Here is a 26,697-nt window from a genome sequence, read left to right as displayed (position 1 = left end):
GCACTGCGGGCCTGAGGCCGGGTTTGTGATAGCCTGGTTTGAAGAGGCACAGCTGGTATTTTGAACTCCCACCCCAATCCTTCAGCCCCAAGCCACTCTCTCCTCCCTCCCCTCATTGCAGCTGTAACTGGTTCAGCGGTGCAGTACCAGTCCCTGAAACAATCCAGATTAAAAGAGCAAAGCTGAACTTCCTCTGGGGGGTTACTCCTGAATGAGATTAATTCAGTGATTCACTTCCCAACTCTTCCTCCCTGGCAGTGTCCAAGGCCAGGCTGGACATTGAGGCTTGGAACAACCTGGGATAGTGGAAGGTGTCCCTGCCCATGGTAGGGGTGGGACTGGATGATCTCTAAGGCGCCTTCCAACCCAAACATTCCATGATTCCATGAATAATCTGTGCCCTGGCAACCACGGTATTTGATCAAATCCCAAAAAACATCGTGCAGCCTTACGCCAACACAGCACTGACCAATACTGTGCAGCAAGGCAGAAATGTAGGGAATGCTTTAAATAAAAAAGTAAGGCTAAAGATTACCAACATCTTCAGGGAATAATTCATCACCTTATAATTAAGAAGGCTGAATCATGGCAAAAAAAAATTAATGCCTATAACCTTCAGAAAGACAAACTCTGACATGATTTGTTTGTCCCTTGGGCTTAAAATGGGGTGGGGAATGGAAGGGGATGCATAACCAAACTATTGATAATCCTTCAAAAACTGTTCCATCTTTTCCCTGCACTATGGTAACTAAGAAGACCTAGACACTTATTAAAAAAAAAAAGCCAGTAAAAATAACCACTTATAAATAAGAGACTTCTTTCCCTTCCTAGATGTTCCACCTTATTTTTAAGCAGCTGTGAGTAGGGAGAAGTGATTGACAGTAAATAAATTGTAAGTTTTATCCCCCAAATAAAATAAGTACATTTCAAACAACTGTGGCATTTCCTGTAATCTGACAACAAAGCAGGCACAGAAAGAGATCAGCTTTGGAACAGCCTGGGAGGGAAAGAGGTGGAGGGTCATGACAGTGTAATCCTGACTCCAGAGCTCAGGGGAGGAAAGAACCTGGAGTAGCTACAACAGCATCCCCAGCACCATGGGAACAGCAGCACCAGCAAGAGCAGCCCGGCTGAGGCAGAATTAGGAAAGAAATGCCAGACAGGATGCATTAAAATTGGTGATCATGGTGCACAACAAACTGCACTGATCCAGCCTTAGCAAATCCTAAATCATTCCTTCATTTTGTTGTACATAAACAGACTTTCAAACAGGTATTTACAAAATATAATTTGGATCTCCTGGCTCAACACAGCAATGCCAGAGTGCACACACTGTACAGGCTGTAAATGTAACCAGAAACTATTGCTGCTCTTGCCTATGAAAACTAAATGATTGCTATGAATTAATACTTCCTGCCAAAAATACAGTAACCATTCTGGACTAATTGAACTTATTTAATTGGCAAACCCAAATGGAAGCCAATGTGCCAATTAAGTGATTGCCCCAATTTCTGAAGATTCTCAGGGACAAGCTCCGTGCTGGGAGTCAGCCTGTGAAATGAAAAGGCCCCTCTAACCAAGAGGCAGAGAAAGAACCTCACACAGCAACAGAAACCCTTGCCAAAAGCTTAACAAGGGAAAAAATGCTCGATTCATGCAGCAATAACAAGGAAAAGCAAGTTATGTGGATTGAAAAGGAAACACAGGTTACTGGTGCAACGCCAGATCAGAACTGCTTTGATCAAAATATTATTGTACCTGAAGCCTGCCTGGTGTGCTGGCCTGTCCCAAAACATTTGTGTCAGATCAGTGCCTGTGTTGTCCACACTCCCTGGATTTCCATCCCATCCTTACCTCTGCTACACCCATTCCCCAGCCTGAGCTGCAGCAATTCACATGGAAATGCTGTGCTGGACACAGAAGACACGCTGCAGTTTCTGCAAGATCAGCAAGTCCTGACTCACTAATCCAGGCAAGTCAAGAGCCTGAGGACCTTCACAGCACAAAACCAACCTCCAGACTTACAGGTAACATAGGGAACATTTTCCGTAGCATTTAAGAAAGGCAGTGACCCCTCAGACTTAGAGCCAGAAGCCAAATGCTGGAGCATTTAGGTGGAGAACCATCTAAGCCGGGCTCAGAGCCTGCCAGGGCTCATGGAGAATTTGGACAATGCTCACAGAACAGGGTGGGATTGCTGGGATTCTTGGCCCTCCTGTGCAGGGCCACGAGTTGGACTCAATGACTTGTGGGTCCCTTCCAGCTCAGGAGATTCCATGATTCTAAAGTCCATTTCTACTGAATTGTCCAAGCCTTTCAAAAATAGCAGAAAAAAACCCAAAATTTCAGCTTCATATCTCCCAAAACTTCCCCTTGCACCTGAGAGGTTAAAACTTTACACTTTTAAAAAGAACTTGCACCTGGGCAGTCAGAGTTCAAAAGCACTTTTTCCCCCAAGAAACTTCCTCCATGCTGGGGAAGCCATCTGAGAACAGGAGGAGTCTGACAAAACTCTGACAGTGACTTCAGAGCTCCCAATCACACCTCAGCTGTAAAACTGCGGCCTTGGTTCATACACGTACAAAGCATGAAAAGGCACGGGAAAAAAAATCCAAAATGTCAATTTTAACATGTTTAAGGGTATTATACCTACATAGCTCAGAAGCTAAAATTAGATCATTTCAGTAAAAATTTGTAAATCACTACAGCTGACAAGGCCAAGCAAATGGGTTCTCCACATTCCCTTTTTATTCAGATTTTGCCACAACTCCTGGAAGTATTCATGTTAGCCTGCATCAGAAACAGGCCTGATGTTTTGTGAATTAAAAACCAACCAATGAACCAACACTAATTTAAAAAGAAGCCCCTTGTATTCTATTTTTGGCATCTATTCTTGCAGAATCCCCACTCAAGACCTGGGGCAGAACTGGCCGAGTGCTGCACAAAGAATGAGAAATAAACGCTAAGGACATAAAAATCTTTCTTTAAACCCCTACAATGCCCTAATCTCTGCACACATTCATAATTGCATTTAAAAATAGTTTTCTCCTCACTCATGTCCCAGATTTAATAGTGATATATTGAGGCCTCATTAAAAAGCCTTTATTACCTTCACAAGCCACGGTACTTTCCCTGCCTGGTACCAAATGCTGAAAATACTACAGATCTCAGAATCCCTCTGACCTAAGAACTAAGATTCTTCCAGGACCTCATAGGACAGGCTCCAACCCCTGTGCCTTTCTAAAGCTTGCATTTTTCCTAAGAAAATTCCATCAGCATAAGCCTAAAACGGTGATGGGTACCAGCAGCAGCTGCTGCCTTCTTGTGCACTTGTCAAATTCACAGATTCAGGAGACTTTTCCAATTGTAATTTAGGGGTTCCCCTTTTCCAGGCAAACTGGTTCTACACCAGTAACAGCTGACTCCAGCTGCCACCTCACGACCCTGTTATGGACAACAGAACTCCCAGATCCCGTGAGATCCCAGCCAGAGGTGCCCCAGGGGGGAATAAACCTTCCATGGGCTTAGAAACTCATGTTCTGAAGGCTTCCAGAGCTGAAAGAATTGGAAAAGCGCAGGAAAAGTGACTCTTTCAGAAGCACATAGAGAATCACTGAAAGGCTTGAGCTGAAGGGACCTCAAAGCCCATCCAGTGCCACCCCTGCCATGGGCAGGGACACCTCCCACTGTCCCAGGCTGCTCCAAGCCCTGTCCAGCCTGGCCTTGGGCACTGCCAGGGATCCAGGGGCAGCCCCAGCTGCTCTGGGCACCCTGTGCCAGGGCCTGCCCACCCTCCCAGGGAACAATTCCTGCCCAAGATCCCATCCAGCCCTGCCCTCTGGCACTGGGAAGCCATTCCCTGTGTCCTGTCCCTCCAGCCCTTGTCCCCAGTCCCTCTCCAGCTCTCCTGGAGCCCCTTTAGGCCCTGCAAGGGGCTCTGAGCTCTCCCTGGAGCCTTCTCCTCTCCAGGTGAGCACCCCCAGCTCTCCCAGCTGGCTCCAGAGCAGAGGGGCTCCAGCCCTGGCAGCAGCTCCATGGCCTCTCCAGATTCATTCCAGCAGCTCCCGTCCTTGTTGGAGTGTATTCCCCTGAGCTCCAGTGTCAGGTGAAGGCAGCTTCACGTGGCACCTTTCTGTGTCAGCACAGTTGCAATGGGTGCATAAATGAAGATTTTTGTATTTATCTCAGCATTTTTATCCTGCTTCCCCACAAAATTCAGCCAGGTAGAAGACAAAGGCAGCAGGCACAGAGGGTCTGTAAGCACAGCAGCCTGACGGGGGGAGAGCTGCTGGCTCAGTGCTTTTAAACACTGCAACTTCCTGGACTCACGGAGAGGTGATGGGAGGAGCTCAGGAGGTCAGTAACGTGTGGTAAATGTAATATTAAGCACAAATATCAATTTATGGCAAAGTTAATGCAGACTGAGGACAGCTGTTTTGTAGGCTCATCTGAGAAATATTACATAAAGGCTCTTTCATAACTTCATTTCTTGTAACTTAGAAATAGAGCACTCAGCAGGGCCTGACAAGGAAAAGATACCCCTTTCCTTTAAAATAACATTACTGTCTCAGAGAAATGTTAGAAAATCCATAAACTGCAATTTTCCTTGGCTCACACAGGGCTTTTCAGCCCCAGAACTCAGAAGTGTTCTATGAAGAACGTCAGTATCATCAACTGCATTTTCTTAAGTGGAGCAGAGGCAGAAATCCCGGGATGTGTGAAGGTTACCCAGCAGGTGCAGCACAGTGGGAATTGGGGCTGAAACAGCCAGAAAAAAATGTGCCTGATACACCCAAATTCTAAAAATACAGAGCATGAGCCGGGGGGGGGGGGGAATACAAAATACAGCAATGCTTGAGGAGCACACAGGCAGTCGCCACATCACCCAGCTCCTGGGAGCCCTGTCCAGCCAGGGCTGCCTCCCCTTCTGCCTGGACCTCACCTCCAACACAGAACTGCACCAGAAACACTGAGGACGAGGTGTCCCTGGATCCCTGGAAGTGTCCAAGGCCAGGCTGGGTGGAGCTTGGAGCAACCTGGACTAGTGGAAGGTGTCCCTGCCCATGGCAGGGGGGTGGCAGTGGATGAGCTTTAAAGTCTCTTCCAACCCAAACCATCCCACAGTTCTGGGATTTCCCCTAAATAAATAAGGTCTCCAACACAAAATCACTTGTCCTCCTGCTAAACCACAAACACAAAACAAGCAGTGTTAAAAAGCAGGTGGAAGTATAGATAATAAACTAAAGAAGACAGGAGGGAAGAAGGACTGAACCTACTCAGGTGCCCAGAATGAACTGGCAATGACAGAAACATTAAAAGTAAGAATTTCTGTCACCTTACACTTACAGTATAGGAGGACATTCAACCTCCACACATTTAGAAAGACCTTCAGTTTATTTCTTGTTAAGAAAAAGCTCTGGAAACAAAGCACTTACATAAATTAATAATAAGCACTTTGAAAAATATTGTGGATAAAAGCGGGGAGGAAGAGTAGGGATGACTCATTCATGTAACTGTGAATGCATAAATTGACTTTTCCCAATAAAAGCACGTACCAAGGCAGAGTTCAGGAGACAAGTGCCAGGTGAGTGCCCAGCTGCCCGCAGTGTCCCTCGGCTCCCTTTGCTCACCCAGCAGAAGGTGAAATTCATGCGAGGTGACAACGCCTGGTGCCTGTCAGGGCTCCAGCAGCAGCCAGGGGAACCAATGGAGAGAGCAACTTCACCAGCCCTGCAGCCTCCATTCCCTGGGGGCTGGGGCTTCAAGCAGCAATAAACCTAAAAACTGCATCTGCAATGGCCACTAAGCAAAACTGAGATGTACTGTGGCACTCTGAGACAGTCACACAGCATGGAAGGAGCAATCTCTGGGACAAGGCTGAACCAGAGGCTGCTAAAAATGCAAAGTGAAGGAATAGAGTGAAGGGAGAAATCTCAGGCTTAAAATGATCAGGAAAAAGGCAGAATATTGAAGATATGCTGGTTAAACAGAGAAGAACAGTGACAGTGCTGAACAAGGTCCTGCAAATATTTACATCTAAATACTGCCCCTGACTGGAGGTAAAGCAGAGGTTGAAAGTGGAAATTTGATTCGCTCAACAGAGTAAACACAAGCAAGTGAGATTTCCCCCCCCTCTTTAAACTGTGTTCAGAGGACCCTGAGGTCAAACCAACACTGTGAGCACAAATCCAGCCACTCTAAATACAGGTTCAGTAGCTTTACTGTCCCTCATCACACCAAGTCCCTGTGCAGTAATTCCAGCTGGGAATCCCCCTGTTTACCACCCTCTCAATCTCTTCTCCACTGGACCAGTCAGTTTTGGCATTGCTGGCACAGAGCTGTGTGCCAGCAAATGTGTTCTAAAACCTGAATTAATGAGAGGAACATGATGCAGGATAAAATAAACACTGAACAGTGTCCATGAGCACAACAGCCTCAAGCAGGTGAACATTCCCTTCACTGCAAATCAACCAGGACAAAACAAATGAGATATGCCAGGAAACCTGTGTCACAGGTGAGGACACTGAATTACAGCCTGCCAGCTCTGAGACACAGCTGGGGGTCACAGACAGCAGAGAGGTGTCACACAGCGACTCCCACCAGACTCCAGGGTGTGGGAAGCTCCGAGCTGGGAGCAGGTGCTGCTGCCTGAGCAGTGCTGATGGGAACAGACAGTGCTCCCAACTGGGGCCAAGGTGGAGAGAAGGCAGAAACAGCCTCACACAAGGAGGAAAAAAAATTACAAAGTGAAAACTGCAAAAATTGACAGGCTGGGAGAGCTGGGGGTGTTCACCTGGAGAAGGGAAGGATCCAGGGAGAGCTCCGAGCCCCTTGCAGGGCCTAAAGGGGGCTTGTAAATAGGAGGGTGAGAGACTTTATACAGGCAGAGGGTGACGGGGGGGGTGGCTTCCCACTGCCAAGTGCAGGGCTAGATGGGATATTGGGAAGAAATTCCTCCCCGTGAGGGTGGAGAGGCCCTGGCACAGGGTGCCCAGAGAAGCTGTGGCTGCAAAAACCCCCATGTATATTAAGGTAATCCAGGTGTCTGAGGCCCACTGCCCACCTGAGTGCCTTCTGTGAGATGAGAACAGCACCTTTGTGTGTGCTTTTCTGCAGCTCTGGTCCCTCTGATGGCAGGTTTGCTCTCAGGCTGAGGTTTTATTTATGTAGACTTAGCCAGCATTTTGCTAAAATCTCATTCCTCCACAATGCTACATGCTTCAAAGAGCATGTTTTTACAAGAAGTTCCCTTCATGCTCAGAAGTCTTGCTGAAAAAGAGGTTAATGCAGACTGAAAATCGTTGTGACATTATGGACCTTTTAATTGGTTACAAGACCTGCTTTGGGGCACGCATTAATAGAGCAGAAGCGTTGTGAAAGCTCCTTCCCTCTCCTTGACAAACTGCCAGAGGAAGGGAAGCATTTTGGCCTTGTTCAAAGTACTGTGCAATCCATTAAAAAAGCTGAAACTCAGGGAGTATAAATGGAGTAGAGGAGCAGAGTGTTCAGAATGGTGAATAATGGGAGGAGGAGATGTAAGCCAGGTGTTTTACCATGGCGCTGAGCGTCTCCTCCCAGTCCGGCCTCTCCCTGGGATGGATGCTCCTCTGCAGCTCTGGAACAAAGTCATCTTCTTCTGTGTGGACAGAGGACTTCATCATTCTGGAAAGGAGGACAGAAGTTGGACATTCAGTGACAATTCCTAGGTAATTTCACACCCAGTCTGTTACAGTGCTCAGTTATGTGACGGCATAAAACGATTTTCACAGCCAGGACTCCTGAGTTTCCCCCACTTCCTCATTATACAAGCAGGACAAGAGTGTAAATCTGATGGAGAGAAGTCTGCACTTCCTAACCAATCAGTGGATAATTTTGTTTAATCACTGCACAATTTGCAAGTCTCACAACACAGAAAAATGCAGAGGACTAATTTTCAGTCCACTTCAGAAAAATGGTTCCTATTGCCCAGGCAAACAGCAAGAGAAACACACATTTGTAAGGAGAAATACGCACATTTGATTCCTCCTCCTGGAGGTTTTGCCTGAAATGGGGAAAACAGTTTTCAAATCTTAGTCTGACTCCACATCCCAAGGCCTGATCCATCAGCTCTCATCTCATCCCTTCCTGATCCTATCTGAAGAGTGAGCACCTCAAATCAGCCTGATGTGACCAAGTGAAGCTTTTCTTCAGATAAGGAGCCATCTTCCAAATACCCTGTGAAGGTTATTCCAAGGCTGCACAGAGATCAGAGGCTCAAAATGAAAACTGAGAAGGAATTCATAAAAGCTCCTCAGCCCCTCCACATGACAGCACTCTGCAAATATGAATTCTTTTTTCACTTTGTTTGTATAAATGTGCCTTTGCAGAGATCATGGCGTAGACTTGAAGTACCAAAGGCCTGTTCATAGTCTGGTATCACCCATTCCAGTTTCATTAAATGTGATATTCAGGCAGGCTTTTATTCCCTTAATAGATCACCACTTATTTCTTTAGGATAAGCATTTTGATAACCAGCAGTGCAAAGGCATGGGCAGCAAGGGCTGGTTTCTAACCCTGCTGATTTATGCACCACTTGACTGAAACACGCCTGGTGAAAGCCAGTTAATGAAACTCCTTTGCTTCAGATCCAAGATTTGAAGTTCTGAAACCCCAACATGCTGCTTGACACTGGGCCAAAGCATTTAACTCTGCTTTGTTCTCTCCAAGAGGGTTAAGGATGAAGTAATTAACACTGCAGTAATGGCACGGCTGGGTTAGGAATTTCAGCCCGTACAATTTCATCTCCCCAGCTTTGTGATCATATTTCTGCTCCAATAAAAAACACATCCCAGAGAAAATGAGCCTCAAAACCGAAAGTCACAATGCCCCAGGGAAATGCTGCTCACCGGGCTTGTGTGTCCTTCCCACCCTAAACATCACCCACTGTCCTCAGGAGGGAAAAAATGCACCTACCTGGGGAAAGCTGCAGAGAGCTGAAAAAAACCTGGATGAAAGTGCCGTGATTTAGAATACAGAGGTGCAATGTCAGCTCAGAAAGGAGACCCTCACCTTTGCAATAGATGTTTAAAAAGATTTGGGGGTTGAAAGACTAAAAATTTGCTGCTTCAATTCTCCTTTGCACATCGAGAGGAGGAGACCTGGCCTGGCTCTCACAGCCCCAGCTCCACCACAGGAGAGGTTTCCCACTTAATTTAAAGCAGAGGAAACCAAGTTGTGCAACTCAGAAACAAGAGATAAACCAAAAAAGAAAAAAAAAGAAAGAAAAAAACCTCAACTTTTTTAATCAGTGCCATGATTTTGAAAAAGGCTCATCCTGAGGATTTCTAGATGTTGGGGTTTGACCATATTGCAGCTGAATAAAAAGATTCTAAACAAATTATCCCACAGCAGCTTCAGTCTAATTCCCTGAGGTGACGGAGTGGAAGGAAGGGTGATGTGATCAAGACCCACCTTCTAGAGCAGCTAAAACAATCAGCTTATCAAAGTGCTTGCTCAGTTTGAAGATCTGAAAATAATGGGACTGCATTTACATCTTCATCAGCACTTGGGAGTACAAATGGATTCACCAAACAGCTTCTCAGGCTTCCAGCAATTCCTGCCAGATTTCTCCTCTGAAATGTGTTGGCTGCAGTGGTGAGCGTGAGTGCAGAGGATAGTATGTCCTAATTGAAAATAATCCTGGGAATCAGGAGCATGTTCAGGGTCTGTATCCTCACACTGGATCAACATGGATGTCACAGCACCCCGCTCTTTTTACCACACTCCATTTCTTTCATCTGTGTCTATAAAATTCCACGATAAACTCTTCCCAAACCCTTCCCACTGAGATCCCAAAATGCAGTCCCATTATTCTTCCTGTGAAGGTGTTCTGGACTTTTACTGCAAATTAGAAAAGCTCTGCATGCAAAATTGAGCCTTTAAAACAGTCAGTTCTTTGAGCTTTTGCCAGACTTGGAATATTCTACTGCTGCGGGAAATTCAAACTTAGTCACAGTACCACAGAAATATTGGAAATGATACCGAATATTTTCTCTCTGACACAATTATCAGCACTTGATAACCATCTGTGCACACTTATTAATCTTTAATAGCCCCTACTTAATTCCCTGCCATCTGAGACAGAGAGCAAGGAAGGCTGGAGATGCTGCAGGTAATATTAGTCCTTTATGGATTAAGTCTGGTGGCTTTTTCCTGCCCATCAGTGGCCTGGATGAAGGAAAATAACTTCGTGAACTTGCAGCAATGAAGCAGGGAGAGGAGCAGGGCCAGAAAGGGGGGAGAGTTGGAAGAAAAGCAGCTTCTCAACACACTGTCCTTTTTACAAGGTTTCCTGTGGGCATGTAAAACCTCAGAGCAACAGCTGGGGAAGGAGCTTTCCTACCAGCCAGGCACAGGGAAAACCCTGGCCTCACCCCAAGACAAGCCTGGAATACTATCTATAGGCATAATCACATTCTCACATTTTTATATGCATGTGTATTATGGATATTTGACATTATTTTAATTTATAGAGCAAATAAATAGCACAACATACATATGTCTGATTTACCACACATGTCAAGCTGTAACAAGACAAATTGTCTTGTTTCTGCCATGGATTCTTTTCCACGGGAGGGGAAAATACCTCAAATCCCAGGAGGGCTTACACAGAACACTGACACATGGACCTTGTAAACATTGAAGGCCAAACAAACTAAAGGAGCTGCTCTATAATGGCTCCACTTGGGTATTTCAGGAGAGATGTAAATGAGTGAGAAGCCACTACAGAATTTAATCCTGGCCATTAGAATAGAAATATAATTTTACTTAAAATGCCACTTCCTCAACCTCTCAGCAGTTCTGCCCTTGCAATGAAATGTGACACCGTTATATTAATAAAAGTTCTGGTGTACAGAGGCCATTAAGCAATTCCTCTGCAGATGAATGAACCCTTCTTCATTGTAAATTGAGAACCAAATGTACTGGAACAAATGTTTACAGGACATTTCGCAGAAGGCCCAGCCCACTTTCACACCCACCCTTTGAAGTTCTCTGGTAGGTCAAGTTGATTAACTTAGTCAGAACTTGTACATTTGTACACGACACAACTGTATGGAGAAAACATCTCATGTCCTTTTCCACCTTCTCAAACCCCATTAGCTGCTCCCATCGTTTATGGTATTTCCGTGCCCTATCAGGAATTAAAACCCTCTGGTGCCTTATCAAGCATTGGGTCCTGCCTGCTCACACTCAGTTGTGTCACAGGGCAGGAGACACCCACAGGAGATCTGCAGGGTGATTTGTATTAAGTAAACTTTATCTCAAGTAAACTTTATATTAAATAGATGAATATGCAGCTTGATGTCCCTAAACTCTACAGTTCCTGCTTGTTTATAAAATTGTAAATTTTAAATACACCTTTCACTAGACAAGAACCTCCCCTATGGTTTTGAAGGAGTTCCACATCCACAAATCCAACATATTTTCACATTTCTGTTTGCACAAGAGAGAAAGAAACACAAAAAGGGGTTTGTGGAAAGAGCTCCTCAAGTTAAACAAGGACAGAACTCTTAAAACATTGTGGGACCCCTACAAGAGTGTCTGTTGCCATAATTCAGGTTCTTCAGAGGAGTGACACAACTGCCATGGCTCTGGTGCCCTGTGACACCCGGTGAACGGCAGGATGTGAGGGTGGTGACAAATTCCTTCCCGAGGTGCCGACCGTGTGAGAGCCCTGCCAGGCTCCTGGCAGAGAGTTAACTGTCTGCCTGGCACATCCCACTTGGGCAGGCAATGTGTTCCTTAGATTAAATGCCAAATATGATCTGGAGCTGTTCTCCTCCGTGGGGACATCGGGCACTGCAGCCTCTCCTGGCTGCTCCCCCCACCCGTGACTTTTCTTCCTGACCTCCACCTGAGAGGTGAGAGCCGACCAGAACTGATTTATTGGTTTCTTTATTATTTCTATCACACTGCTGTTGTGCCTGGAGATTGCTCCCCTGATGGAAAAGCACAGGTCTGCCCTACAGAACCAACACTTCAAGAGGATTTAGCGCTCCACAGAAAATTATGTTTTCCAAGACATAAATCTTACCCCAAAGGCTACAATTTAATTAAGGCCTGTGCTGACACCAATCTAGACTGAAAACCAATGAGCTTCAAACACTACCTGATAAAATCTCGTGTTTGTTTTGCTCAAATAATTTGCACAAAAGGCAAAAATAACCCATCCTAGCCTGGGTGGAGTATCCCTGTCCTTCCGAATGTGACGAGTAGAGTTTTAATCCCATAACTCTCAATCACAGCTTGGAAACGTAATCCAGCAGTGAATCAACAGAGAAATACCTTGAAAACTCTGCTTCAGAGGGTTTAAAATAAATCAGTCAAGATGTAAAGTGCTGTGGGTGTCACCCTACAATATATGACAGCAGAATTAAGTCAACTTTTCACATCTCATGAGCCACCCATTGCCACCAGGAAAGGAAGAAAAATTATTAAACAAGAACTGAAATTTGACCCAAAGTTTATAAACACTTGGGCAAGAAGTTGGAATCATGTGACAAACACTGATACATCTTCATTTCTGACCTCAGACTTATACCACAAACACACACAAAAACTAGGAAATTACATTAGGGAGATGGGGAAAACACCAAAATGCACATACCCCTCTCAGCCCAATTTTCTGAGTAAACTCTGTGTCCATGAAATTAAAGCTAATACAGTGGAAAGGAAGAAAATAATCACACAATATGGAAAGGAGAGATAGCTCACGAGCCTCAGGAAAAATGAAAGAAGAGACAGGAATTGCAGGCTGACAGTGCTGACCTGATGAGGATTTCATTTAGCGTGTTTCAAATCAGCTTTGTCAACACCTCCCTGATTACATTATGTCCATCTGTATTACATAAAACAAGATTTCTGAAGTCTGACTCCAGGATCACAGAACATGAAGCTGGAAAAGCCTGGCAAGGTCAGCTCCAAGCCCACCTCACAAATAAACAAATGTTAAATGGATTGTGTTTAATCCTTGGCCACAGAGCGAGAACCTGGCACAACTAAAGGGCTGCTGTGATTGATTGGACACTGTTGAAAGCTGTAATTGCTACTTTTGATGGAAGTTCATCATCAGAGAGCCCAAATTCAATTATGTGGGAAGGCACTGCACAAGGAAAATCAGGAGAGTAACAGTATATTACAATAGGAGAATATCGAAAAATCACTGGAATGAAATGTCATTCAAATATCAGCAAACTGCATTTCTGTGCACTCCAGGCTACTCAGGATGCATTTATTGCCTGGTTCTGAGCTGAGCTCAGTGGGTTTCAGCCTGGGGGGTGTGGATGTGTGAGGGTCTCAGAACTGCAACTGTGGGCAGCAGAAGTCAAAAAATTAACACAAGCTCACTGTGCTGTGCAGCTCTTTAGTTCAGGTGCCCTTCTCACGGAATGTAGGCTTCCCTGGCAGATCTATCCATAAAGGAGGCTGGGAATCTCTGAACTGTGGGAACAGAGGTCTGAGCAGGATCTGCACTGCTACAATGAAACGTTGATCCCATCCTACTGGCTGCGATGGCTTTCAAAAATTAACCACGTTAGGTACAGCCACAAAGATAGCTTTAAAATACTTTAAGCACCAAATTGTCTGGTTTTCTCAATGTTCAAATTCCAAATTCATGGCACACCTGTGCCCAGGGAGCCCAAGATCACCAATGCACCAGGATGGCGTGGAAGGGCTGTGGGATCCCCAATGCCAATTACTGTCCTTCAGCTACAGAAGGCAATTAATTGGTCACCACAAACCCCTTCACACAAACTTTTAGTTCTGGGGTTTCTATTCCTACAAAGTATTTTTTTTAAGGAAAGAATCACTTCCCATTTGATGTGCATCTCCACCTGCTAAATGAGATTCTCAGCTGCCTGAAATCTCTTTCTCTAAGGAAGGAAAAAAACCTTTTTTTTCTTCGCATTAACTTCTCTTCTTAAATGAAGAATATATGACGTTAGAAAAACTTTTTAAAAATTAAATATAGGAAGTTTTAAATAAAGATCTTTTAGCAATCAGCACTATCACCTGATTAATTTTTTAAATGCCACAGTGGACATGACAACCCTTCCACTATGAATGTTCCTCTGCAGAGGGAAGCACACAAGGCCAATGGCACTGCAGAGATTAATTAATATATTGGTTTCCTGCCCTGCTCCTGCTCTCTGGACATGCTTTAATATAAGCTCCAATACAGTCAGACAATTATCTCTGCTCAGGGGCTTTACTGTGGTTTCAGACTTCCAAATATACGTCTTGTTTATTAATTTGCAAGAACATTTAAACCACATTTTCTGAGCTCTCAAAGAAAAGTTGCACAAACAAGACCAGATTAGCTGGAATTTAAAACCTGCGGACAAAAGGGCAAGTCTGGGCAGGACAGTTCCCATTTTAGCAGAAAAAGGCATCTCCAGGTACCACAGGCAGCCCCTCTCACCTTGGGAATCAGCTTTTTATTCCCAATTGACTTCTTGGTGTCCCCAACGCTCTGAGAATCTCCCAAGCCCTCCTAACCCTCATTGCACAAGCAAAGCCTCTGAGCCCAGGGGAGAATGTGGCTTTAAACTGAAAAAGGATAAAATTAGATTAGACATATGGAAGGGGTTCTTTTCTTTGAGGTTTACACTGGCACAGGGTGCCCAGAGCAGCTGTGGCTGCCCCTGGATCCCTGGCAGTGCCCAAGGCCAGGCTGGATGGGGCTTGGAGCAGCCTGGGACAGTGGAAGGTGTCCCTGCCCATGGCAGGGGTGGGACTGGATGAGCTTTGAGGTCCCTTCCCACCCAAACCAGTCTGGAATTTTGTGATTCCAGAGCTTGAGGGCACTACCTACGTTCTCACACAGCCACAGGGTTGTCCCAGCAGGACCTTGGCACCACCAAGCAGGCTCCAAGGCACCAAACAACTGAACACTTCTCCCACCCATTGAGGGAAAGAGGGAGGATGGAAAAGGGGAAGCCAACACTGTACTATAAAACAAACCCTCTGATTGCTTCCTTCCCACCACGCACAGTTCTGTAGGTACACAGTAAAATCAACCCCAAGCCACCTTCAGTAAATCTCTAAACCTGAAAGCAGCAACAAGCAACTGGGGGTCAACAGACTCGCCTCCTTTTTATCCTGCCCTTCCACCATAGTTTTGGCAACCTCTTGTCTCACCTGGGTGTGTTTTATGTCTCAGCTCAGTAACATCCATCTCCAAGTACAACAAGTGGGTACAGAGAAATGCACTCCATGCTCTGGAAGGGACTGGAACATGGAACTAAGAGCTTTGTGCAACTGGGATGTAAGAATCTGTATTCAGGTTAACTGGCATTTCTTTAAGCACTTTATGAAAAGAATAAGTTCTTGGAATATTCAGCTTTTACAAGCTCTGAGACATGTTCTTAGTTATTAAAAAGCTTTACAAAAATAATCACAGAACTCTCATGCTTTTGCATATGTATTACTGAACAAACCTGCTCTTTTATTTGGCAACACATAAAAGATGTTATTTTAGTAGGTGTTCGGCATTTTCTTTCAGAAGAACACAGTGACAGTCAATAAAAAAAATTCCTCTGGAATAGGTTTCTCTCATCACTTTGCCCAGGATAAGAAAAAGAATTAGGAAATCACTGAACAATCAGAATCACTGAGCCCTGGCTTGGATTTCTTTAGTTTGACTCAGGAACAAGTATAAAAGTATTTAAAAAAATACCTCTAGGGAAAAGGGCACAAACCTCTAACTTACCATTAATAAACTGCCACAAGCAGCTCTGAAGTTGAGATGGGAAAACATGCTGCTGCCACCTTCCTGCTCTGCCCAGGAGTCTGAACTCGGGCACATCAGCAAAGGTTCTTCATGGGGCAGTGGGATGTCCTGCCTTGGGGCCTTTCCCACTGCCACTGGCTGTGGTGGGAATGATCTACACCCCACAGCAGGGCTCACCCTCGCTCCCTGTCCTCACCCAAGTGACACCAACAGGGACCCTGTCACCAAGCTCTCAGTCAGAACCTGTTCCCTGCACTTCCTCTGCACTCTCCTCTTTTTGTTTGTCTTGGTAAGACCAAGCTTTCTCCCAGCCAGCCCTTCTCAATGCCCAGCAAGTGCTGTTCTGCCCCTTGCTGGACCCTTCAAACTTCACCATCACACAAAGCAGGAACAAACCCCACCTGCTCCTAGCTGATCCAAATGAGGCACTCGCCAAATGAGACCCCAAATTGTGAAGAATGACCTAAACCTAAACCAACGACAAGCATCTGGGCTGATCTGGGGTTTCTTTGTAGTTCAGTGCCAATGCAAAGCCATGGCAAATTTAGTCTTCCCTCATGGAAGCACATCCTGGAAAAATGATGCTTTCAGCACATGGAATGATCAAGAGCAATCATCAGGTTTTTTACCTCATCAGTTACAATCAGCCTCACCTGCTGCTGAATGACAACTGCTCATAACATGAAACAACATTCAGAACTTGCCCAGTCAGACAGCTGCTGAGCAGGGAAACCTTTCTCCAACTAAAACATTTATATGGAGCCAGTCACCCACCCAGAGCTACACTTTCTATCCATCCCACACCTTCTATCCATCCAATACACCCAAACTGTCGTCTGTGTGGTTATGGGGCACTCTGTGGTTGAAACCAGGGGAAAAAAAACCCACCCCAAGTAGACTTGCTAGTGAATTCTTACAAGGAAATGAATGGAAATGAACTCTGGCACACCAGAACCTGAATAGCTGAACAAATAATAAAAGATAAGCATAAGCAAAGAAATAAAGAGTAGCTCCAGTTACTCTGACTTAAATAAATAGTCTTAAATGATGGCTGGTCCTCGCATCATATTTACAACAGCCCTCCTCTTACCCTCCCATTATCACTGCATTTCAAAGCAAACAGGAGGCTGCTCAGTCCTTTCTCCATCTAGAAATCACTACTTATATATTTCAGTATTATTATTCCTACTGGACAACTCCTGACCAGCTAAATGGAATTAAATGGAGGCCTCCAACTGCAGCAAGTCATCATCAGGAACAGATTTAGGCAGGTGGGGGTCACACGGGCAGGGAATGTGCAAAGCCACACTGTAATTAACTCTCGACAGCAGAGCCATGAATCCAAACAATTCATGATTCCCTGGGCTCACCCAGCCCAGGGACAGACCTGCCCTGCCACCCCTCTGCACGGGTGTTTGTGATGCAGGGAACAGGAAGATGGAAGTGGGAGGGGTGCAGCAGATACAGGGGGGACACGGAGGAGCAGTGCCTGAGAGCTGCAGATGAAGGGGCACAGGGGTCAAACCCTCTCACAGGGTGCCACTGCACACTTCCCTTCACCGCCAACACACCCAGCACTGATGAAGTCTTTAACAATCAGAAACACATTTACTTTGGCTTTTGGAATAATTCACAATTGTTAATTAGCATTTTCAGTGAATGATAAAACCCCCAATAACCAGGAAAGAGCTCCTCACTCCCCCTTGCCTGGCTCTCAAGGGTCCAGCTGCAGCCACTACTGTCCCTCTTTCCCTGGACACCCACAGGCAGTGCGGGACAAAGGCAGCCGAGCTGGTGCACACGGCTGCTCTCAGTGGAAACCCTGCTGCTTGGTTTCCTGCTGCCTCACAGATGAATACAGAAAGAACAATTAGCCAAGCCTTCAGTCTAATTTAGATGTATTTTTCTTTTTGGAGGGGAGACTGAGAGATGGTACATCATAAACCCAAACCTTAACTCTAAAGCTGCTCAGAAGAGCATGATACTGAAACACCAGGTATAACCCCTATTGTACAGGCTTCTGATAATAAACACTGACCCCAGTTATGCTAAAAGCTGTACTTGGATATGCCAAGAAACCATAAAACATTAATGCAAGGACTGTCTACATCAAAGCAGACAACAGGTGAGCAAAGAGAATATCTCCATCCATTTTCCAAAAACCAAAGTAACTGACAGCTCACCTAAGTTGTCCAATGTTTCAGAGGAAGACTGGCCCTAAAGTAGGAAATAACTTCAGTTTCCCAGTCCATCACACAAGGAAATATCAAACACCTTATCAGGGCCTGGAGAAACAGGAATTGAGGCCCAGGAAGAACACCACTCTCCTGCGCAGGGGATCACACTCTGCTCTCACTCAATCCTTGCCATGAAATGTTGTATCCTGGTGGAGCAGAGACAAGAGCCAGCCCAGCTCCCAGCAGGCAATCAGGGCACTCTCCCGAGGAACACGAGAGCCTCTCTGAGAAGGCTCAGGAGTTGAGCTATGCCCTTTCCCAAACTGTGCCTCTGAGCATGGAGGGCTTATGCAACACCTCCTCCTCACCCATTACTCTATGAACTCCTTTCAAAGAAGAGAAAATGAGAAGGGAAAGCAGCAAGCTACGACAGAAAGACTGACCAGGACCACTGAGCAGGGAAACTGGGCTGCAGAGAGCAGCATCACCACAGAGCTCAGAGACAGCACCTCCACCAGCCAGGAGGCTCCGGGGACAGAGCCCTGCCAGGGCCAAGGGAGCAGCTCCCACCTTCACCTGGTGCCCAGCAGAGGGGCTTGCCCAGCTCTAGACACTGCCCTGGAGGAAAAGTAATCCCATTCCAAACAGGGCTGGCGTTGTGCTGGACCAGGAGAGCTGCCAGGCCTGGGAGCTGCTGCCGGGCAGATCAGAGCTCCAGGGTGGGGACATCTTGGGTCACCCGCACAGAGACGTGATGAGGGACATCACCATCTCAGAGACCTCCTTCTGATCTGGGCCACCTCCTGCCCTCTGAACCTCGGGGGGCTTTTGTAGATCAAAGAACGCCGGAAGGTTTGGGGTTGGAAGGAACCTTAAGACTCATGGAATTCCAGCCCCCTGCCACAGGCAGGATGCCACTCACTGGATCTGGTTGCTAAACCAGACTCAGGATCCTGCCCTGCTGCCAGCCTGTGTCTCTTCCTACTAACTGAGAATCTGGACATTTATCTGTGCTTTGCAAATACTGGAGCTGAGTCCCTGGGCATGTAAGGGTGCTGCAACGCCTCATCATGCAACATCATCCTAATCCCCTGGCAATGCCAGAGATCAGGAAAAAAGAATAGTTTTGTTGGTTGTTGTTATTTCTAATTAACTAGGGGGGAAGCATCTGAAACAAACACTTTGGAGAAAAAATTAGGTCATATTTGTGTTTTAATTTTAAAAGCAAACTATGAAAAACAAAATACAAGAATTACAGAAACACCTGTGACTGAGGACAATGACATTCTGAAACTGAAAAAAAACCGCAACCTTTTAAAACAAAACATTTTAACTGCACTGCTTCAAAATTTTGTGGGCTTATGAAACCTCTTTAATTTTATATCAAGCCAGACAAGAAAGTCTCTGAAATACCAACCTAATTTTAAAAGCAGAAGGAAGGAGGGATAAAGAAAGACAAAAACAGTGAACTATATAATCATAGTCAAGTCGAGATTGGAAAGATACTCAAAGAACAGAGGCCCCCTCTAACACATTATAGGGGATGAAAAACATGAAAGATGTTGAATTGCCTAAGCAGATGCCAGTGGTGTAATGCATGGAAAAGCAAAAGCAAACAAGGTTTCCTGTCCCCTCGGCTCCAGGAGAACGTGTCTGCATCCACCAGCTGCCTCTGCGCACAGAAAATGAACAATTCCAGAATGTGAACATCACAGGAATAACAGGGCCCTGAGCCCAGGACAAATCCTGCCACTAGACAGACCATGCCCCACTCACCCTGATCACAGAGGGACACCATGGGAGCAGCTCTGCAGGAGTGCTTGCATAGAGTGCAGGTACACTGAAGGCAGGAGGAAAGCAGAAAGGGACGTGACAACCGAGTCAGGACTCCAGAAAGCAAAGCTCACAAATGACTGGTGAGTTGTGCAATGACTCAGCAGGAAGAAAAAAAAAAAAGGAAAAAAAATACAGCAGCTGATAGGAAAGTTTTTTCAATAAGGACAAGTACCATAAAAAAGTCAGTAAAGAAATAAAGAGCCAGAAGCAGAGCTCCCAGGCTGGAATTCTGCCTTCGTGCACAGAGCTGTCTCTGCTATTCCCGATCCCCTCCCAGCACACCTGAGCAGGCAGAGGAGCAGGAATGCCTGGCTTTAACCCCTGCCTCCCCAGTACCTGCCAGGCTCGCTGTGAAGGTGCTTTTCTTGGTGAGCAATGTGAGGGGAAGCTACAGCCCGGGCAAAAGTCAGGAAAGCACAGAGCAGACAGAATGCCAGCCTGGGGAACCCAGGGAAAGGAGCAGGAGAGTCTGCTGCCCTGCCAGGCCCAGGAAGGTGGTCAGGACAGGAAGGTGACAGAGCATCTCTGCCCCTCCTCTGTTGTCCTCCTGAGCATGAAATTCCAGCTCCTGTTTCTCTCCATAACTTTCCAGGAGGGCTCTGCCATGTCTGTTGAGGCTCAACAGCTCCTCCTGCAATGGTAAGATTAAATGTAATCTGTTAAACAGAGATAACGTGCTCCAAGCAGATGGATGAGGAAGCCAAGCTGTGCAGATTTCACTGCTCAGTTTGAACATATTCTCACTCACACTCTCCTTTGCAAACCTTTATGCAAATAGCTTTTCAAGAACATTTAATCCTCCACCCTCCCAAATTCCCACAGCAGCGCTGCTGTCCCTTCAGTCTGGACCCCAGAGAGACCCCAAGGCACTGGGCACCTGCCTGGCCCAAGCCAGGTGGCATTCAGTGACATTTGAGCAGATGCTCACATGCTCTGCAATGCAGGGAGAGAAAGGAGATGGATCAGGTAACTTCAACTCCTTTCCACCATTCCTCCCTGGCAAACCCAATCCCTTGAAAAGCACTGTGTCTTATCTCTGCCTTTCAAATCTCGCCTGGCCTGGTTCCACTCTGCATCTCTGCCACCATTCTGCTTCTGCACCAGCGTAATAAAAGAGGAGAGGATGCCAACAGCTCCTCTGTGCAGCAGAATAACTGTAGAACTGTGCTGGCTGCAGCAGGGAACCATAAAACCAGAGAGCAGGGGAAAAAAGGGCAGCTGAAAGGTAACAGCATTAGGAATGACACTCTGAACGTTCTCCTTTGCCATCACACCACCCCTGATGGCCAACACAAGCTGAGAAATTAACTACTGAGAGAATTAACCCCTGCAAGGCAAGGAAAGCCAGGGCTTCATGACTGGCACACAGAATTAGGTGTGTTAGAAGAGCTGGCAGTGAGGGATCAGGGGGGGACCCTGGCCTGGTGTATCACAACCAGTTTCAGTTAAAAACAGGAAACCAGGGTGAAGGCAATCACAACATCTGCAACATCCTCCTGACATCTGTGCCAACATCCAGCCCCCCCAGCACCTCGGGCACAGCTCAGGGAACTCAAGGGGTTGGGATGAACAAGGACAATCCTGCTGAAAATACAACCCACCTTTCAACCCTGTTTCAAAAGGCCAACAGGAATAAAATAAAATTTTGCCCTGAAGTAATTTTTCTACTTGAGCCATGCAGCCCTTCACAATTAAGTCAAAACGTTCCTGTAAAACACCTCTTTTTGTTACTCCTTCTTTAAAAATGGTGTAAATAATGCACAAGAAGACTCAGCATTGCCTGAGTCAGTGAAGCCTGGAGTAAAACCCAAGAGTGCCAGCTGCTGCCTGTCCTCCATAAAAACCTTCTCTCCAAAAAACATGACCACAGACACTGTGTTAACCCAAGCTGACAACCTGTTTGCACACAAACGCTGAGGAACAACACTCCCCCTCCCAGGAGCTCCCAAAACGCTGTGCTCTGGGGGAAGGACTTGCTGGGAAGGGCTAAGGCAGCATACAGTACATGAATTGTTTATTCTCAGTATGACTAAGGTAACACTTCGTTTCAGTTGCATCACAGTAGAGGCTGCAATATTTCACTGCAACCTTTAATTGTCCTGACTCATGCTGTCAGTAACAAAATACTCTCTTGGGAAAACAAATAAATAGACAAATAAAGCCTTAATGATTTGGTAAAGTACCTACCAGTGAAAGCACACTGTCCATTATTTTGAAGGCATTAAAAAAGGTTGCAGGTGTGATGTGCTAGAGCAGATGATGAAGGGATTTACAGCTTTGTCACTTTGACAGGGAAGAAAAAAAAAAAAAAAAAAAAAAAAGAAAGTGTGGGGCAGCTTTTGAAAGCATTTGTCTGAAGCACCCAAAGGGCTGTCTGGAAAACGACAGCATTTCTATTCCACTGGCACTTGTGCAGAGCAGCAGGATAATGAAGTGACTGGGCTATTGCCCTTCCCAAAGCAATGAGATCTTGCTGAAAGCAGCACACATTAATTTCAGTGCCCAGGAAAAGGGCACTAAACACTGCTCTGCCAGCCTCTTCCCCCCTCTCTCAGTAACCAGGATGACTTCAGAACTGACACCTGAAACAGAGACTTTTTAGTGCATAATGAATAACTCGGCAAAAAGAGAAGGCTGTGAGAGAATGGGTAAAAATAAAAATATAGTGAACAAAGGAGTACAAAATTACAAGATCTAATGCAGCCTCAGGGAACAGAGCAGCCTGCCAGCAGCACTTCCAAAGACTCCTGGTGAGGATGTGGCTTACGGAGCCACGGAACAGGTAATGAACCGTCCTGGAAAAGCACCTGCTCCTTGCTCCCACATCACTCCCACTTGGAGTGGAGCACTTGGAAAAGACAGTTCTTCCTGTCATCAGGGCAGGGAAAAGCCCAGTGCAACAAAAATGAGCCTGTAACCATCCTTCAATCTCCTTGCCAAAGAGGACTGGGATTTCCTATGGCCATGGCTCGGGCGTTAGAAATCTGCCCAGGCCAGGAGCTGAGTCCCTCTCAGTTCATGGGAAGGTTCATTCCCGTGCCAGGCTCCTCTCCCTGCTCTCCCCAGAACGGGGCTGGTGGCTTCCCACAGGGATGTGACTCGGTGATCTGTGTTTCCCTCTCTGCTTCTGGGCACTTCACAGAATGAGACTCCATTCCATGTGACAGCCCAAGCCACAGCTCCTTCCCCCCTCTGAGGTTTTTCGTTCCCAGAGACAAACGAGCTCACTGAAATGTTCTCTGCAAACTTTGTGCAGAAATTGGGGCGGGTTTCTTAAAATATTTTTTCCTTATTTGGAAAAACATTTCATAAACCATGGAAACACAAAATGGGTTGGGTTGGGAGGGAGCTTAAAGACCACTCAGTGTCACCCTCTGCCACAGGCAGGGACACCTTCCACCAGAACAGGATGCTCCAAGCCCCTGGCCTTGGACACTTCCAGGGACAGCCACAGCTTCTCTGGGTACCCTGTGCCAGGGCCTCCCACCCTGACAGGGAGGAATTTTTCCCCAATATCCCATCCAACCCTGCCCACTGGCAGCAGAAGCCATTCTCCCTTCTCCCGGCACTCCAGGATCTTCAATTTAACCATGAAAGTCCTTCAAGCAAAACCTAAGTGATCTCTAAACTATGTAAGTGACCTCTTCAAGCCTGCTCTGCTTTGTATTTTATGCAGTAACTGAGCAGGCAACACCATCCAGACCTGATGCCTCCCATTATGTCATGGAAAACTCACAGGAGAGAGCACAGTTAGTGAAAAAGACAAACATTTCTGCTCCTGAATGGAGATTGATATCTTTTTGTATTGCCATTATATAATTAAAGCTTTCAACACACTTGTTTTATTGTAAATGCAGCAGTAATTTAATATGTTCTCTAAAAACAACGTGATTTTATTTTCCATTGCAAACAGATCCAGTGCACACCTAGAACAGAAGACTTCCCACCACACAAAATGTGTCTGCACGTGAAGCTTCCTGCTAGGCCACACTCACACCATGCCAACACTTCCCACTTCCCCAGCTCCCACAAACAGCCAGCACCAACCCTCTGCACCACAGCCAGGAATGGTGACAGCAAACAGGGAACCAGCCCCCTTCTCAGGTCTGATGTTCTGTTTTCCCCTGACATGCTGCCACACACTCATTTCTGCAGAGAGCCAGCCAGGGTCAATTCACTTCTGTTAGCACACTCAAGTAACAAAAAGCAGGATTTTTATGAAGTTCTGAGGTTCATGACAGTGACAAAAGGTATCCCTTGGTGTGCATGTTCTTCCTTCCTGTTCTGTTGGCACAGAAAGTGTCAAACATCAGTGGGTGCTGTTTCTCTGATTTACTGACTTAGGGAGTGTTTTAGGATAGCTGGGAAAGGGGGAATGTTTGGGAAAGGATGTTTGAGTGACAAGGCATCACTAGCCTTATAAATACTTTATTTATGGCACCAGCAAAAGCAAGAATATTTCGCCCATCAAAGTACACACTGGGACATATTCTAATGTACTCATTGGCTGTTGGCTTCCTTTGAATTCCTTACTTCTCCAAAGAGAGTCATATCCCAACCTTTATGAAACACGTGCAAAGGTAAAATCAAGAGTGGGCAAACAAGTACCCAGAAGGACCTGCAGTTTCTGTTTCAATATTCCCTCTCTCTAACAGTGCTGAACACCATGAAAGCTTCTTCCCAAACCAGTATTTCCTGTTTGCTCCCTGTGCAGCACAGGTGACTGAGCTCCCTCTTGATCAGCACTTCCAGAACCTGATGGATGATGACAAAACACCTCTAAAGCCCCAGCTACTGCAGGAATATCAACACTCTGGCCACAGCTCCCCAGACACGACTTGGCAGCCAAAGGGGCTGGAGCACAGAGAGCTCAGCAGGTGACACCTCCAAACTCCATCCAACACCACAGCATGCATTTCAACCGGAATTGCACAACTCCTTTTTGCCAGGAAGCAGCAATCTGAGGTTATTTCCTATGAGCCTTCCTGTTTCTGTGCACCCAGACTTTGCTTTGTCCTTAGCAGGCACCAAGGAAATTCTGCGTCTGCACAAGAGAGAATGGGCCAAAAACGTTCCCTTCTGTTCTTTTATGAGCCACTGGGGATTTGTCAAAAATGTTCCCTAAGCAGAGGCACATCCTGATTCAAAAAGGAGCCAGGTACTAATTAAACATCCTGTGTGGGCAGCAGCAAGGGCTTTACATCTGTGGGTGTCTGTTTCCAATGCCATATCCAGTGTCCATTCCTTGTTAGCTGTAATCAGATCCAAAATCTCATTTACAAAGTCTGCATCAGGCAGAGCAGCACCTTTTCTCCCTGTGATGCTGTGGAGTTCATGAAACATGTTATACACCCCAAAGTCAAGGTGGTATTTCAGTTATTTCAACAGGATACACAAAAATAATCAAAAAATACAGATCCATGTTGCTGTCATTTCCCTGTGGGAGGCACAGAGTAACTCTACAAGGCAGAGAACATTATCCCAGTGCCTCTGCCAGTACCTGAAACTCCCCCTTGACCCAGGCAGAAGGGAAGATGAGGTTACCTGCTGGTCCTCTGCAAATATTTATAAAGCCCTACACAGAGCAGGAGATGCTGCCACAGAACCTCACAATTCTGTGTGAAGTTGTACTTAAAATCCTCTCCAAAGAGAACAGGAAAGGTGTGCACATTTATACACATACATGCAGAAAAAACGCCCTGCTGCTGGTTTTCAAGGAGCTGAGGAGAAATGGGGAAATATTTTTTACTGCCAGACCAACTCCCAGGACTTACAAGACCTGTACAAATGTCCCTGGGACTGGCCATGACCTTGATATAAGCACATTAAAACAATGTTAGAATTTCTCACCATTTCACTGCAGATCTCTCAGCATTTCGTATTTTCAAAGCTCCAATGATGGAGTCAAATAGTAATGAAATATTCTCTGTTTTCAGTACAATTATTAAATTATCTTGTGGAGGAAAGGTGAACAACACGACCCATCTTGGACTTCAAAACTCAACTGGAGGGCAAATAAAATTATAATCAAAGCACACCTTGAAAAGCATCAGTTTTAAAGTCAGACTTGTGATTTTCAGTAACTTGACTGCTGTTTTTTAAATGCTGGAGGGGTCAGTCCTACCACAGATGAAAAATCACCGTAAAAGGCCATCATTTCTTTAAAAGAGTCCTTGGGAGCAGAAATGAAGTGGTTTGCTCCCTCTGCTCACACTCAGGGCCAGGAGTCAGTGCTGGACCACAGGGACCCTTGGCTCCTCTCCCCTGAGGTAGCCACAGGCAGAGGAATTTCAACATCAACGGGCCCTGGGCAGAGGAAATTCAACATCAACAGGCAGAGGAAAAGCCAAAACCCTGCCTGGAAGATGACAGGAACATGTTTTAACCAAACAAATCTTAGGCCCAAGTGCAACCTTATAAAAGGTCAGTTCACTGCAGTAGAAAAACGAAACAAGTACATAAAGGAGAAATCCATACTGCTTCCACTCATGGACTTGTTTTCCACTCCCGAAGGGAAGGGGGAAGGGGGAAGGGGGAAAGGGAAAGGAAAAGGGAAAGGAGGAGATGCAGCATATGCAACTGCATTTATCTTTTCCACTCTACCCTTGTGCATACACGTAATTTTAGTAATTTTTAGTCTGTCCCAAAGGTACTGCATTCTCCTCACAGCACTGCATGGCAGCTCTGAGACAGGCCCTCTCTTTCACCCAGCTTTATCTCATTCCTTGATCTAACAGCTGCTCCAAAAGCCAGTCAGATCTGCCAATGCAGCACTTGTGAAGGAAGAATAGAAAATACATGATTACCTCATATTACTCCAAATACTTTTTCCCTTCTGATGCCTGGCTGTGCTATTTGCCAGGAGAATTAACCCCACTGTACACAGATCTGAGGATTGAACACAAAGAAAAC

The 26,697-nt window shown here is 45.9% G+C and overlaps 1 protein-coding gene across 5 annotated transcripts in view; it reads right to left on the bottom strand.

The window, feature by feature from the left end:
* Nucleotides 1–26,697, bottom strand: part of ARHGAP32 (Rho GTPase activating protein 32) — a 239,011-nt gene that overhangs the window by 141,799 nt on the left and 70,515 nt on the right. For all 5 annotated transcript variants that reach the window (XM_032133853.1, XM_032133850.1, XM_032133852.1 and 2 more), the window contains exon 2: nt 7,554–7,662. In XM_032133853.1, coding sequence (XP_031989744.1) covers nt 7,554–7,661 — 108 coding nt within the window. In that variant the 5' untranslated portion in view covers nt 7,662. The remainder of the gene's footprint in view (nt 1–7,553; nt 7,663–26,697) is intronic.

Source organism: Corvus moneduloides, chromosome 25 (assembly GCF_009650955.1).
Source record: "Corvus moneduloides isolate bCorMon1 chromosome 25, bCorMon1.pri, whole genome shotgun sequence".
Lineage (NCBI taxonomy): Eukaryota > Metazoa > Chordata > Aves > Passeriformes > Corvidae > Corvus > Corvus moneduloides.
Note: the sequence above shows the minus strand (reverse complement) of the source record. Positions and strands in the feature narration are given on the sequence as shown.